The sequence below is a fragment of the Sceloporus occidentalis genome, unplaced genomic scaffold (assembly GCF_023333645.1).
Source record: "Sceloporus occidentalis isolate IW3139 unplaced genomic scaffold, rSceOcc1.0.p SCAF_205, whole genome shotgun sequence".
Taxonomy (NCBI): domain Eukaryota; kingdom Metazoa; phylum Chordata; class Lepidosauria; order Squamata; family Phrynosomatidae; genus Sceloporus; species Sceloporus occidentalis.
Window position 1 is genome coordinate 132,545 of NW_028317185.1, and position 16,611 is coordinate 149,155.

Sequence of the window (16,611 nt, forward strand, 5' to 3'; positions counted from 1 at the left end):
TCCAAATTTACAAAACAGAAGCTGAAAGTAATAGTAACTGCGTGTGTGTTACAAACAAAAAACACTGCGCTGACAGATACAGCAAAATAATAATAAAAACATACCACATGCATTATATATTACACACACAGATTTATTATTATATATATATTATATATTACATACACACACACAGATATATTATACACAGATAGATATATTATATATTATACACACACACAGATTATATATTATATATATATATATTATATATTACATACACACACACAGATATATTATATATTACATACACACACAGATAGATATATTATATATTATATACACACACAGATAGATATATTATATATTATACACAGAGATATATTCTATATTACACACACACAGATTAATATTATATTATACACACAGATATATTCTATATTAAACACACAGATAAATATTATATTATACACACACAGATATATTCTATATTACACACACAGATAAATATTATATTATACACACACAGATATATTTTATTATATTATGCACACACAGATATTATACACACACAGATATATTCTATATTACACACACAGAGATATATTATACACACACAGATATATTATATATTCTGCATATTATTACGCTTCCAACAAGCTGGCTCATGCTCCCACATAACACAGACCTGACCCCTAAAATACCAAAAGGCAGACTTTACGGCACATGACAAATTCACCGATTATGTCGTTTCTGCCCCAGATTTTTCCACCCCGGGTATTCCCCCTTCGCTCTGGGTAACCACATCCCCCAGAAGCACTGATCAAACCTATCCCTATTACTGATATTACTCTGATCTCTACAGGTTCACACGATACATTCTTTTAATTATTTTTAATGCACTCACCAGCCGCGGTCCTACAAACCTTGGGGCAAAATGCATCTTACTGTGTAATTATATATATTATATATACACACACACACCGTATATATATATCAGCCGCTTCCAGCTACAATAGTCATTTCCAACATTAACCCTGTCTGCGCTGGATTTCTGATCCATTTCTTAATGGGGAAAATATGCTTTTCTTTAAAAAAGAAAATTTGATCCCAAACTTTTGAACGGTAGTGTAATTTATATATATATATATGAATGTTATATATGTTATAGATGTTATATATAATCCTCACTGTGGTCTCCTATACTGTGATTTAGGTGCAAGGATGTTCGGTGCGTTCTAACCCCACACCCCAGAATAAAACGTTAGTCTGGCTCAGATATATATACGTGACATATACGTGAAGCCGGACATTCTATAAGGACGAGGCATCGGAGTATTCAGGAAGAGAAGATGTTAAGATGTGATACGGAGATGGGGTGGGAGGGGAGCGGCGGCGTTACACAGGAGCGGTCGCCATGAGACGTAGGCCAAGCAGGGAGCACAAAGGGAGCCACACAGGCATCCACGCAGCAAGACGTCTTTACATATACACGCTTTATAGAAACATACAATGTGACGGCCGATCAGACCCAGTCGCACCGTCTAGTCAGACTAGCCCGTTTTTCAGACTAAAGATTGAATCAGTTCTGTATGTCTATCCCATGCATGTTTGATTCCCTCGCTGTATCAAATTCTTCACTTATATAGTATAATCTTCTTCCATATAATATATATATATAGTTGGGGTGTGCTTGAGTGATTCAATACTGTGTCTAACAAAGGCACATGGCATTGAAAAGGTTAACACAAGACAGCAAATCGATCAGAGAGATGATGCAGAAGTGCCCTGGGGTGACTCACAGCCTAATGCCAGGGGAAAAGGCAGAATAAGCTTAGATCATACCCTGAAAGGCTTATCAACCAATCAACAGGGCTACTGAGACTGATGGGAGTTGTACTATAACCGCTAACGTGGGTAATTCAGGCATCAGACGTACACCTGCCAAGTAATACTATTACATTATATAGATCACATATTACAATACTATTACATTATATATTACATATTACTAAATTATATATGCATATTATAAATTACAATACTGTTAAATTATATTACATATTACAATATATCACGTTATATAATACTATTACATTATATATATATATATATATATATATATATACACACACACACATATTTTATAATATTATAACATTATATTATATACCATTACAGTACAAAAATAATATGTAACAATGTCATTAATACAAAGATGATCAAATATCATCTCCGCTGCACAATGTAAACAGATTTCCAAATATGTCAAGTTGGGGGGGGGGTGTTTTTTTGTTTTTTTTTATTAAAAAACCCAAAACACATGAATCTGAGTACGAGAGGCAGATGTCCTAATATACAGGAGCTGTTATATAAGGATGTGAGTTATATAGAAACTAAGAGTGGGTGGAAAATACTGGGTTAGACTGAGAGCTGTTAAAGAGGAGGAGGGATCTATAAATTAATGTATGTGAAGGATATAATTATCAATGTACATTAAATAGATGACAGAAGACATGAGGAGGGATCTATAGGGTTATATAGAGAAGCAATAAGCAAGGAAGCTATAGGGTTAAGTAGCAAAGCTATACATAATAAAGACTCTATAGCGTTATATAGAGAAGCAATACATGATAGGGAATCTATAGGGTTATGTAAAGAGGCTATGGATAAGGAAAGTATAGGGTTAATTGGAGAAACAATAACGTATAGGGTTATATAACGAAGCAAAACAATAAGGAACGTATGGGGTAATAAACAGGGACGCAATAAATGATAACGAAACCTATATGGTTATACACTTATAGGGACCAGGCTTACCTTGCACCAGGTCACATGACCCCCGCTGTATCCGCTCTCGTGGGCCCGAACTCGATGACAGTCCGACCGTCGCTCAGGCAGGACCTGCTTCACTGACCACGCCCACTTCCGCCCATCCCACACGACCCATTGGCTGACTGCTGCAGCCTTCCCGCATAGTTCATTGGTGGGCAGAAATTAAAGGGCCCTGCGCTGCGAGCGACAGGAAGTGCTGCGGCTGGTGGTTTCCCTGTTTACTAACAGTTCCACTGAGCTAATGAGCCGATGTGTATATAGCGGGGTGGGGAAATTATGTACCCAAGGCTTAGCATAGCTGCCAAATGTCCCGGAGCTCCAGGAAGAGGTACAATTACTCCTTTCTTCCCCCAGGACAGGGTACTTCCAGCAATTATTTTCTTACTTTTACTTATAGTAAAAATAAAAATACGTCTTCAATAGTATTGCGCGGTTTTCCTTTTTGCATAATGTAATGTTTTCAGATAGCTGCATATTAGCCACTTCTATGAGTTCTCGCTCTTTTATCCGAGTCCAATCTACTAGACAAACACCTTGACTTTTTGTGGCAAACGGAATGGCTCAGTCTTAATCACACAGTCGGACACTCTGACTAATGAAAGTCTATGGAGGATCAGACTTCATTAGCATTGCCATAAAGCATCAGTGTGGTGTTTGAGGTGGGAAAGTCAACCAAAATATCACATGACCGACAACAATGGCCGCCTCCAGGTTTGCAGATAAAGGGAGTTTATTGAAAAAAAATTAGATAGCACATTCTTGTCAATGGCGACCAACATTACCGTATACAGTGCTGGGGGTTATTTACTGTATACAGCGCTGGGGGGGTTATATTATTGTATACAGCGCTGGGGGGGGTCGTTACTGTATACAGCACTGGGGGAGGGTTATTACTGTATACAGTGCTGGGGGGTTATTGCTTGCAAATTTCAAAAAAATGTATAGTCTTGTTCAGAGCTTTTGCTTTTATTGGCCTCTCTAAGGGCCCAATCCCTACATATCACACTTTAAAAAATTTAACCCTATAAATACCAAAATAAATGGAAATACCAGGTATATATATTTTTTTTATTATTATTATTTATTTTTTTAACAAAAGCCCTGGTTGTCCAGGAAAGAAAAAACAATATATGATTGGTGGGGGTGCACCAAATGAGTTCGTGGGCAATCACAATTGAATAAAGACATAGCAAAAACACAAAATCCTGTGCCCCCGGGAATATGTTCAGAGCCTCAGAATACTTAAAGAATAAGGTTTCACGTCGTAATGAAAGTAGAGATGGTTGGAGGGGAGGAAGGGGAGGAAGGGATGTCATCCCACGGGAGGGAATGAGATAATGTCACAGAGATAACGGATTGTGAAATATCAGCATATGTTATCGGGGCCGATAATGGCGTTAAGAGGAATGAGAGCAGAACACGGGATGGATGTGTAAAGGGGGCGAACACGCCGATTAAATAACTGGGGGGGATTTCACAGACCGAAGGGTTAAAGAGCAGCATTTTACACACTAATAGAGTGAAAAATATGCTTTTACAGCTTTTAACATAAACCATTTAAACCCCCTATAACTTGCTCTTTTTGGTAACAGACTACTTTACATAGAAACATAGAATTTGATAGCAAGAGAAGGGCCGTTCCGGCCATCTAGTCTCTCGGCATCTAGTCTGCTGTAAGGGATCCGATGTTTTATTCTAACATATATATAAAAAAAAAAGAAAGAAGAAAATGACAGTTTCATGTGAAAAAAACGTGTATTTATTTTCATTTCAGTGCTAAGCATCACATATCATAAAATGCAGAATAGTCCCAAGGTCCAGACCCACATGGCATAAACCCTACAGGAGGCCATAGGGTTAGGCTTAGAAATGGCCCGGGTTTCCAGCACATCGGTACCGAGACATACTTATTATCCCTGTTAATGCCATCAGCAGCCATGATTCCAACGGCACAGCTTTTATATACACAAGTGATTAAAATGTAACCCTTTCCTGCCTGGGACCAGCAAGGTGCATTCACTAACTTGGAGAGATAAACATTTAAACTTCCCGATATTATCATGCACCCTAGAGAACTTCTCCGAGAAGGCCGAGCCGGAGAAGTTTCTGTATGATAAAAGCTCAAGCGCCTTGATAAGTTTAACTCAAATTTCCAGCAACGTCCAAAAAAAAAAAAAATACAGTAAATAGTTGGGAGTTTATGCTTCGGGAAATAGAGAAGACGTTTACTACAATATCAGATTAAATCCATCTGCATCTCACCAATGTATGCATTATCCGGGGCCAGCTCAGCAGGAGAAGCTGCTCACTGGGGTTATCATAAATTATAAAGTCAACATGACTCTCTATTTAGTGAATAGAGCCCAATATGCGTAGAGATGCTCACAGACACTGGTAAGGTTGGCCAGGTCCGGGTATCGGATTAGAGCTGATACAGGATGGAAAATGAATACATTGGTGGCGACCCAGCGATAGATTTTTAGCTCTCCTATAACATAATAAACCCCGTTTGTCTTTGATTGGCAGAGCTGCGATAATTCACTTCTCATGACTGTAAAACAATGCAGTCCGGCCTCATAGGGTTAAACCCGACCCATTCTTTCCAAGCATTCAGCAGTGGTTTCATTGGGCTCCTGTTAGATATAACCACCTCGATTTTTTTGGAATGTTCTATTCTATTCATGGGCTAGTGAACCAAAAAAAAAAAAGTTTTATCACACATACAATAATGTTTGAGGAGTTAAAACGTGTTCCAAAATTCAAAAGGGAAGTGAATGGTTTTAGCAGCACCCCTTCCAGGCCAAGAGGTCTGGCACCCTCTTCTATGAGGTTTAAGTCTAACGCTGTATAGATTAAACTGCACCGGGAACGACGCGTTCCGCACTTATGATGATGCCTCCGTCTGCTCGGCGGTGTCCTTCTTGGCTTCTTCGTACACGGGTTCGGCCTCGGCGTCTCCGGGCTCTGCGGAGTCCCCTCCTTTGGAATTCGGAACCCAGAGTCCCGAATCAATACACTGCTTCATATAGTATCTGGCTTCCTATGGCATACAAGGGGTGCAGAACGTTATACACAGCACCGACACACGCATGGATAGAAGAGTAGACGGGCCCGCATTACTAAACGCCCAGGCCCTTCCCACAAATAATTTGTCAATCGTGTCAAACTTTTGCCTCCACTGTAATTTTTCAGGGCATGCTTTATAGTCACGTGATACGATAGCGGACACAGGTAGGCTGTTGCCATAAATAGCGGAAATTTTTTTTTTTTCGGTTTTGTTTTATGTGAGTAAACCTTCAGAGGAACGGCTAAAGAGGGCATATCTCCAAAGGTTACCCAATTTCTTTTTAAGGCAAATTACTATGAACTATTCACAAATACCTAATTTAATGCATATCATCGTAAACATTTTTCCCCTATTATATCTAAGATATTAAGTGACAAAACCTAAATACATTTTCTTAAAATCTCACCACTCCTTTAGTAAGTGTATCCAATATACGTGGTTGAACATACATGTATATGCACATGCATAGGTGACGGTACATACAGTAGATATACATAAGGGGAATAAACTCCAGAATTATGCAATATAGAGGTAGGAACGCACAATTCCCAAGTATGAGACCTTTTGGCACCTCTTGACTACTCCCTGTCTTCATTCTAGATAAGGATGATGGGAGTTGCAATCCACAAAAGCTCATTAACCCATTACCACACCCCTGGTTAGCCTTGTAGCCAATGACATAACCATGAATAATGCAAACTTACAGTAGGGTCCATTTTGCTGATGGCGTCCTGTAGCATCTGTATATCTTTAGTATCAAAACATTTTTGGAGTTCCTGAGAAGGAAAAAAAAAAAAGGCATAAAATATTTAAGAGGAATTTGCAGATAATGTTTGCCGATTATTCATGCAGCGGGGTGTCCAGCGGGTGGCGCCGCTATTTGGGTGACAACTCTTCAGGGTATTAATAGGCTGGTGCAGAAAGTATACATCCACGTTACTTACAGCTGGGAGGGATTCATAAACTTCCACGGGATCCAAGCCACCGGGGCCGAGTCTCTTCTTCCGCTCCTCCTCCTCATACTCCTTCAGCGCTTTCTCTATGCGGACTTTGGCTCGTTCCTTCACTCTCCCTTTAAAAGCTTCCAGCTCATCATTAAACGCATCCATGTACTGCTGATCCGCGGTCTGAGAGAGAAAAGGACAGCTGCCGTTACCAAGAAGTAAATCCGACCTGGCGACAACATTCTGTATTCTGTAAACGGTATCTGGATTAACATGTACCGGCGCATTAGTCACGGCTGCTGAAACGCCGGGTAATCACAGATAGCAGTCATACTAAACCAGCAGTGACCCATTCCATTCCCCGACACACTAATGAGCCAATCAGGGCGCTCGGCTCGGTGACAGCTCTTCTCCTGTATCGGCTTTCGCCAGCTCGGGACCTTAGTTCACACAGGTTTCTCTCCCACGCAAACCTTTTTTTGAACATATCATGCATCGCAAGGAAAGACGGGATCACAGAGTACAGAAATCGGGTTGTTTTGGAGTAAATCACATTCTTAGTAAACTGAAACAATGCTAACATGGGAAGGCTAGCATGTTACATCACATAAACAAGTGATATATATATATATATATATATATATCACATATAATCCTCGACACACAATGGGGCGTATTCACTAAAGGAGGTTTCAGCTTCTAGACTTCACTATACATTAATAAGGTCCATCCCCAAACGAGCTTCTGCTGGATGAGCTTGGCTGGCCATGTATAACCTATAGCTAAATCCGTGATACTTTTCCAAAATCTCCCCACCCACTGAATTATGCATTATTCAGGGTCAGCTCAAGAAGGTTACTAGAGAAACCTGCCAGTGCTGGTCCTTCATAACGAATAGTTAAATAAGGGAATGGAGCCCATCAGCCGGACACATGAATGTATTGTCAAATTATGTTAATACCCTTTAAATCCTAAAAAGAAATCTAAAAATGCGCAGTACCAGACAGTCTGCTTGAGGTTCAGAGCACAGCCTGCTGGTACCAGACACACCAAGAGCATCTTAAAGGATCATTCTATACGATGGCTGGTGGTAGATGCTCCTTTGGTACATGATAACACAGTGAGCGCTCATTCCAATAAACATTCATCAGAATGAGAGTATGAGAATGAGAGTATGAGAATGAGAGTATGAGAATGAGAGTATGAGAATGAGAGTATGCACCTTGATCTTCGTGAAGAACTGTCGGAAACAGGCTCTGGGGTCCACCTTCAAGCTCTTGGCCAGCTCCAGAATAAACTGCATAACGATTGTCTGATGAGCGACTTGCTCCATCAATGCATGTTTCTGCGCAGTCAAAGCAAAGAGAGTTTGTTTAAACCAAAATAAAGAGTTACTAAGAAGGCGATAGTTTATTCACGAGCCAATGAACAGTGAATTATGTGTAATAAAAATCTCATATGCTTTTAAAATGAGAAAGAAATGCTGTTCCTTGTAATAATGCATCCTTTTCATTCCTAAAAAGCAAATTACCTAAATTTAACCCTTCTAACCTTTTAAAAGTTGATACAATATGCAGTTGTAACATTCTGAACAACTTTGACCTTTGCATGGGGGGATAAAACAAACCCCAAACTCACGTTCTTTAAAGAAAAATAGCCCCAATATTGTTTTTAATTATTTTGTATATTTTGAAATGAACATAACTGGCACGTTCACCCAAAAATATGTTAAAGAGCAAGAAATTCTACAAGAAAAAGCCAATTTATGTTTCAGAAGATTAAGTATTTTTTTTTTTTTTTTTCCCCCTCCTCACCTCTTCGACTTCCAGATCAATGCTCCAAATCACCAGGTAGTTGGCAGTCTCTTCACACACCAAGTGTGGATTGTCTGATAAATATTTTTGGCTGTCATCCCAGCGTCGAAGCATCCCTTGTTAAAGAAGAAGGATCAAGAGTGAGACAAGACACTTCCACTCCCCTACAGCAGCCAAGTCCTTTCCCACAATGCCTTCTGGGAACCTCCCAGAAGAGGACACCGACCTTATCAGACCGGCAGGACTATCTATCTAGATCACGGCAGACACGGCACTTACCGAAATGTTTTAGCAGCTTCTCGTTTTTTTCCACGAACGTTTTGTGCTTCTGTTCCTTCTGCTCCTCCGTTTCTTCGTTGTTTTCGGGCTTGACGTTGAAAACGCTCTGTCGTGAAAACAGAAGCTGCTTGTTACGCAGAACGAAGAGCCTCACTTACGTAAAGATTCATTCGGATTGAATTCTATTCTTTAAGTCCAACACGGGGTGAAAAACTATTTCTTAGAGGCACTCTTGGCATTACCTGTACATGCATTAAGTATTAAGCTTTTGTTGTTTTTATGGGCTGCGGAACTAGTTTTTAATCTCTACTCGCACTACAAGGAATGTTCCCTGCAGGAAATTCCACTCATACAATGCAGGGAGATCAACACGGGTTTAAATCTCATTTTTATACCAAAGGTTACAAAATCTGTCATGTAAAATCTTCCTGTTATTAGGTCACGTTAAGCCCTTTGGTTGGCTTTTAAGAGAATTCACCTTGCTGAACCCCTCTTTGCTCAATGTGTCCACATTCCACGGCATGTTCTTTTCCTTCCTCCTGAATTCATCCTCTTTCTTCTGCCAAGTCTTCTCCTCCTTCTTAAGCCGCTCCAGATCTTTCTGAAGCTTCTGCATCTCAGGACCCTCTTTGATCTCTAAATCCTTTAGCTTCTTCTGACACTCGGCCAGCTTCTTCTTGCATTCGTTTGCCCCCTTCTGAAGCTCTTCCTTCTCTTTCTCAAACTGTTGCATTCTCTCCACTCGAGCCTACAACAGAAGTGAGGACTCTTAATAATCTTACAAGGAACCTACTGTCGCGGAGGACTAGAAACCAAATGGATGCAAGACGTGGATACATTCAATTATTTCACTAATCTGACAAAACCCACTGAAAATGATTGCGGATAATATTTAGAACAAGAGGCCATAACACTAGAGGGTCGGGGGTAAGAGATAAGTGGAAGAGCCTTCGAGAAGCAGTGGTAGAGGTCAATACACAAAGAGAATCGAACACGCATGAGATTGGCATAAGGTTGTTCCTTAATATCAGGGGACACAAGACAGTGGACTAAATAAAGGTCATTTTATAGCAGGAAAAGAAAATATGGAGAGACAAGACGGTTCTTATCTGCCTTAAAAATGAAAATTAGAAATTATGGGTGGACAAGGTAATGGTCACTCGGTGTGATAAGAGGGACTTCAACGGCATTAACAATACCGCTTTAGCCATGGACATACCTGGTGGCGCCATCTGAACAGACTGGGAGTATCGATGTTAGGATGTGTGTCGTCTTCATCGTCGGACACCTCTATGTGATCCCACACACTGTAGTCCACCATCCTGCAGCGGAGCCGAGGCGATTGGGAGAGTCACTGCGAAAACACAGAAATACTTAGGACCAAGAAGAGAGATTGGTACGAACACAAATAATAACTCACATCACGAGATAATAAACAGAAATTAGGATATATTATAGTACAGAATACTTAGAGCTGAAATGCGCTGAGTGTCCAAGTACACAGAAATAATCTATCTCTGTCTATACTAACATACTAGTGCAGACAGTTTCTTATCAGGGTTGGGTTTCCAGAGCAGCGGCCCTCAGCATGTCTCAGAGCTGCGGCCCTCTGTGCCGAGATATGATCTCGGTGTGAGAATGATGGCTACTGACACGTCGGGGTAAATGGGTCACTCTGGGACATCGGAGATCTCTCTTGCAACCGGCCAAATGAACAGCAATGAGCAAATGCTCCTGATTGTACAAGAGAGCCCATGTCTTGTGAACTACCGGCCCCCCCGGCCCAGCGTAGGCTCAAGGGATGTACGAGTAAACGTGTTCTGAAAGCAGGGAAATAACCGATATTAAAGGAATTTGAAATTGCCAACCTGTAGAGGGGACTGAGAAGTCGGCCGGCAGACAGGAGCGTCAGCCGGTCAGTAAAGGGGCTACTTTCTTTTGCAAACCACCCCTGTAATATACCCCAGGTCTGCATAACAGAGAAAAGCGAAGATTTACAGCACTTATAGTCTCTGCCTCATCGCTGTCCTTCAACCAGCTAAACAAGCACTGCTTGCTGTCCCGCGCGTGCGTCGCACTTTGGCGGCTTTCTACCCCCCGCAAGGCTGAGGATCGGCCCCTGCCAGCATCTGTCGGCACGCCAATGACATGATAGACAGACGTGACTTTCTCTCGAACCTTAAAGGCCAGAGGAGAGAACAACTGTTAGATAAGAGCAACAAATACTAATGAAGTGACAGAGACAAAATCTCTTAGTGACCGATACAGGCCGAGCTGGAACATGGAGTTCAGCCACTTATCGGGCAAATCCATTCCTTTCATCGCCCCCCCCCTCCGATAACAATGCCCCAGGTAGGTCGTGCTATGCTTTTATTTTCTGCTTTGGGCAGAGGACACAGAGGGGCAACTAGGAAGCGGAACCGGCACATGGAACCCAGGAGCTCCGGGCTTTTAGATCCTACGCTGTCGCTGCATTCATCAGTAAAACATGACATAATGCGATGTTTTGTTGAAATGAATGAGAATTCGCCGTCGTAATCTGATCCATAAAATTAAAAACCATGTTCTTTTTTGCTTCTTCTTGATCAGACCAGGTCTTTTTACACCAAACTTTCCCAGCCTGGGATAACGGCGTCATTGGGGGCGCGCGACTGTTTAATTTCAGATTAAGGAGTTATATAATTCTATATGTTTGCTATAAAGCATTCCTGTATACATTAAAAGAATAAATACAATCATCCAGCGGTATACAGCTGGGGAAAAAAGACACATCGCTTAACATATAGATGCCTATATGATCACCACACAGGTTATGCAACTATACGCACAGAGGATTATATATACACACACACATATATATATATATAATGCAGCCCATATTCCAAGAATGCACTCGAAAATGAACAGTAAATCATAAATATCTGTATCAGAACACAGCAAATTATTATAATGACTATAGATAAACTGGCTGAGGGTAATGAGAGTTTCTAAGCCAGATGTGAGGTGTATAAAGAACAGAGTATCGCATTACAGCAGTGATATGAAGTCACATTTCCCCCACTGCAGTGAAGATTACTGGATAATGCAGGGTTCTCTCTAATTCTGTATATGTGCAACTTACACCCTAAAGGGTTAACACCAAGAGAACTTTAATTAATATGAATATTATATATATATATTTATATATATATACATATAGAAAAGCGCTCACTCACCAGCACAGCACACAGGATGCTCTGTTATAAGACGCACTCCCTTCTGGAAAGCTCTGGCACACTCTCAGTTCCTGCCCGCCCTTTGACGTCACTTCCTCGACCTCATTCCGTCGCTCTGCCCTCCGTCTGACGTAACGGAGAGATGCCCACGTTCTGGTGCGTGCGCGATGGAACCTCGCTGCGTGAAGCCTGAGTGGGCGGAGCCAACGCGTTTAACATGTATCTGGGTGGAGCGCACAGCCGCTCTTGGGGCGGAGCTTATTGAGTGGGACGGAATTTAATGATTTTCGGGATCAATTCAATCGGCCTTTATTTATTCGTTCGAGTTAGTGATGGGAAGTTCGGATCATTAAAGTGAATCGGATCATTTAGATTCGTTCACTGAAATGATCCGATTCATGATCCGGATCTTCGGATCACTCAGTGTGTCTGCACGGAGTTACTGTTTTCCAGTAACTCCGTGCAGGCACACTAACGATTGGCCCCGCCCCTTTCATTATGAATCCTCCCCCCTGCCTCCAGTGATGTCAATGAAGGCAGAGAGTCGTTCAAAGATTCGGATCTTACAGGGATCCGAATCTTACAGTGATCCGGATCACTGTAAGATCCGGATCACTGTAAGATCCGGATCACTGTAAGATCCGGATCATTGTAAGATCCGGATCATTGTAAGATCCGGATCTTTGAACGACTCTCTGCCTTCATTGGCATTGTAATCATTCAGAGAATGTCACCATACTGTTATAAATAATACATTAATAATCACTGCCCCCAGGATTTACATTCCCCTTTACCTGCAACTGCACCTTAAGCTAACTTTATTAAATTAATTAAATTAACCCTCACCATTAAATTAACCCTAAACACCCCATCAACCATGACTGCCCTAAAATTAACCCTTAACACCCCATCAACCATGACTGCCCCTAAAATTAACCCTTAACACCCTATTAACCATAACTGCCCCCAAATTAACCCTAAACACCCCATTAAGCATAACTGCCCCTAAATTAACCCTAAACACCCCGTTAAGCATAACTGCCCCCAAATTAACCCTAAACACCTCATTAAGCATAAATGCCCCTAAATTAACACTAAAAACCCCATTAAGCATAACTGCCCCCAAATTAACCCTAAACACCTCATTAAGCATAACTGCCCCTAAATTAACACTAAAGACCCATTAAGCATAACTGCCCCCAAATTAACCCTAAACACCTCATTAAGCATAACTGCCCCTAAATTAACACTAAAGACCCCATTAAGCATAACTGCCCCTAAATTATCCTTAAACACCCCATTAAGCATAACTGCCCCTAAATTAACACTAAAGACCCCATTAAGCATAACTGCCCCTAAATTATCCTTAAACACCCCATTAAGCATAACTGCCCCCAAATTAACACTAAAGACCCCATCAACCATACCAATTTATTAGGTAATTTATCTGGAGTACATGCAATTAATTTAGGGGCAGTTATGGTTAATGGAGTATTTAGGGTTAATTTCAGGGGCCGTTGTGGTTAATGGGGTCTTTAGGGTTAATTTCAGGGGCCGTTATGGTTAATGGGATCTTTACGGTTAATTTCAGGGGCAGTTATGGTTGATGGGGTATAAGGGTTAATTTTATGCTGATGATTGAGGGTTAATTTAATTAATTTAATAAAGTTAACTGTAGGTGCAGTTATAGGTAAAGGGGGGCAAACTCAGGGGAATCTAAATCCTGGGGGCAGTGTGAACATTATTAATGTATTTATTTATAAAAGTATGGTATCAGTGATTTTCTCTGAATGATTCGAATCTCTGTAAGATTCGGATCCTTGTAAGATCCGGATCCCTGTAAGATTCGAATCATTCGACTCTTCGGTTCATTCGACTCTTCGGTTCATTCGACTCTTCGGTTCATTCGACTCTTCGGTTCATTCGACTCTTCGGATCATTCGACTCTTTGAACGAATCTCTGACTCTATGAGTCATCGTTCCTGTGAGAATTAATGAGCTGTAACCTGACCCCAGAGTGCTCTGCAGATGACTCACAGCTCTAGGATCAGGTTACAGCTGCATGATGATTCACAGACTGAACCGCTACAAACGAATCGTTCAGTCTAGTGAACCGACTCATCCGGATCACTAAAAAGAACCGGATCAAATGAACGATTCGTTCATGATCCGGACATCACTAGTTCGAGTTACCCACGTATTTCTATTAACCCTTTACTGTGATCCTAGGAATGGGCGGTGATTTTTTGACTGTACTTATCTAATGTCTTGTTTTTTCAGTGACAGTCCCTGGTATTGTTGCAGTGGCCTAGAGGTTAAACATATGTTTTGTCACTGCATATTATGATTTAATAGAAAAAGGCATACCTCCCAACCTTCCCGTTTTACACAGGAAAGTCACTTTTATGGGCTGTAGGGATCACGGGATAGCCGGGAAGATCCTCTGCTCTCCCATTGGTGGCCTGTGCAGTATTTCGGAAGGAAGTACTGCGGTGGTCTTGGTATAAACTCAAGCAATGCCCACGTGCCATTGGTCGGAACAGCCAACCAATTGTACAGAAGTCCCGTTCTAGACTGCTGGCAAATATGGCTATGGCTCCCTGCAGAGGACTGCACTGTGACCTTGGTGTTTCCATTCTTGGTAAGCGGACAGGACGAGGTCAAGTGGGGCAAAAGATAGGTTTAAAGTGCCCGCCGGCTCGGAAGAAAGCATGGTTGCTCCAAAACACTGTGTATAAAGAAACAGCTTAGTGTACCCACTCGCTTGCCCCTTCTTGCCCCTGCCTTTTTTGCTCAACAATACTACAGTTGCCAGCAGTGACCGGAAACCTGATGTTCCGACACTGCTGTTCCCCGTTGGGCCGCCGGCCCATAGCACCCCATACACCCAATCGGCCTCTCCGGTGGCAGGTCGGGTGCTGCGGTTTGTGGCCACCAGCTGGATACACGCAGCCGCATAGCATAAAAACATAACGTGAAGCTGTGCGTATTCAGCATGGGCTGCTTAGTCATGTCCAGTGCGGCCCTGATGGACACCACCCCAAACTGTACTGTTGAGAGAAGGAGGGAGGTTATCAGTAGCTGCGAGTGAAGCAGCTTCCTTTAATCAAGAATTTAAAGAGCGCCTGTCACCCACAAACGTCTCCACTACAGGTACGTATCACACTTTGGATACACGTTGTTCTATAGCATTCATGCACACGTGATGTCCAGCAGTACCATCAGCTCAGCTTTGGTAAAAAACAGTGGGACCCTGTACCCTGGTACACCCATCTACTGTCCGGAGACGTAGTCGCAAGAGGTCCTCACGAGAGACGTGGCCATGAAAACAAGGGAACTGGGGTACAGAAATATGGCAGCGGGTGCTCTGGACTAATATGTCAAAATGTGAAATGTTTGGCTGTTGCAGAAGGCAGTTTGTTTGCCAAAGGGTTGGAGAGCGGTACAAGAATGAGTGCAGGCAGCAGTAAAGCATGCTGAAGGTCCCTTGCAAGTTTGAGGCTGCATTCCTGCAAATGGAGTTGGGGATTTGGTCAGAATAAATGGTCTCCTCAGTGCTGAAGTATGGCCAGGTACGTATATATCATGCAATACCATCTTGGAGGCATATGATTGGCCCCAAATTTATTCTGCAACATGACAACAAACACAGCCAAAGTCGTTAAGAACTATCTGCAACGGAAAGTAGAAAAAGAAGTCCTTGGGGTGACGGCGAGGCCCCCACAGTATGAACATCACCGATTCTGGGGTAACGTGAAGAGAGAGAGGTAACTGAGGCTAGCTAAATCCAGAGAAGAGCTGTGGCTAGTTCCCAGAGATGTTCGGAAACATCCTACCTGCCGATTTCCTTAAACAGATATGTGTGTGAATGAACCTAGAAGAATTGATGCTGTTTTGAAGGCAAAGGGTGTTCACACCAAATATCGATTTGATTTAGATTTGTCTTCTGTTTACTCACTTTGCGTTTTGTTAAATGCTGAAAACAAACTATTTTTGAATGCATTCTTACTTTACAGCATTTTTTTCATACCAAAAACTTTTGCAGTGCTGTATGTATATACTGTATATATTAGTTATATAATACCATATACTGACATGTGTTGTTTGTCCTGTCATTTGTGCTTTTATATATTTCAAACGCTCAAATGTGAATTAGACTGTGATATAGCATTTTTCATTTTCTTAATTCCACTCGTTAGTCATAAGGTGTTAGTTTTTTTTATGCATTTTTACTCATACTATATCATATCTATATACTGGTACAGCAGCACCTTTTAACTATTTGATTATTATACATACATAGATGTTAGTCCTGATGGTATATCATAATTTTTGAGATGTAACAGTGCCCCCCAGTGGAGAATGAGATTATTTCATTCTTCAGCCCGAGACATTTATTTTTTTATTTTGTTTGCTGCTCTAATGAAACAGATCTATACGCTGGGTTGTTTGTGAGCTCTGCGATTTCATACCCCCCA

At 41.5% G+C, this 16,611-nt stretch overlaps 1 protein-coding gene across 1 annotated transcript; it reads right to left on the reverse strand.

Annotated features, from left to right (window-relative positions):
* Positions 1-5,698: 5,698 nt before the first annotated feature.
* LOC149277913 (hsp90 co-chaperone Cdc37-like) lies at positions 5,699-10,239 on the reverse strand. Its single transcript, XM_089502593.1, has 8 exons — positions 10,138-10,239; positions 9,397-9,666; positions 8,919-9,024; positions 8,640-8,755; positions 8,048-8,170; positions 6,826-7,008; positions 6,586-6,657; positions 5,699-5,854 (listed from the first exon to the last, which is right to left on the reverse strand). Exons 1-8 carry the CDS (start codon positions 10,237-10,239, stop codon positions 5,699-5,701), a joined length of 1,128 nt encoding a protein of 375 aa, XP_089358719.1.
* Positions 10,240-16,611: the final 6,372 nt, after the last annotated feature.

Coding starts and splice junctions, on each gene's coding strand:
- LOC149277913 (XM_089502593.1), bottom strand. CDS start 10,239: ATGGTGGACTACAGTGTGTGGGATCACATAGAGGTGTCCGACGATGAA. Junction 8,756..8,918: donor GAAGCTGCTAAAACATTTCG/GTAAGTGCCGTG, acceptor TTCTTTAACAAG/GGATGCTTCGACGCTGGGAT. Junction 6,658..6,825: donor TTTATGAATCCCTCCCAGCT/GTAAGTAACGTG, acceptor TTTCCTTCTCAG/GAACTCCAAAAATGTTTTGA.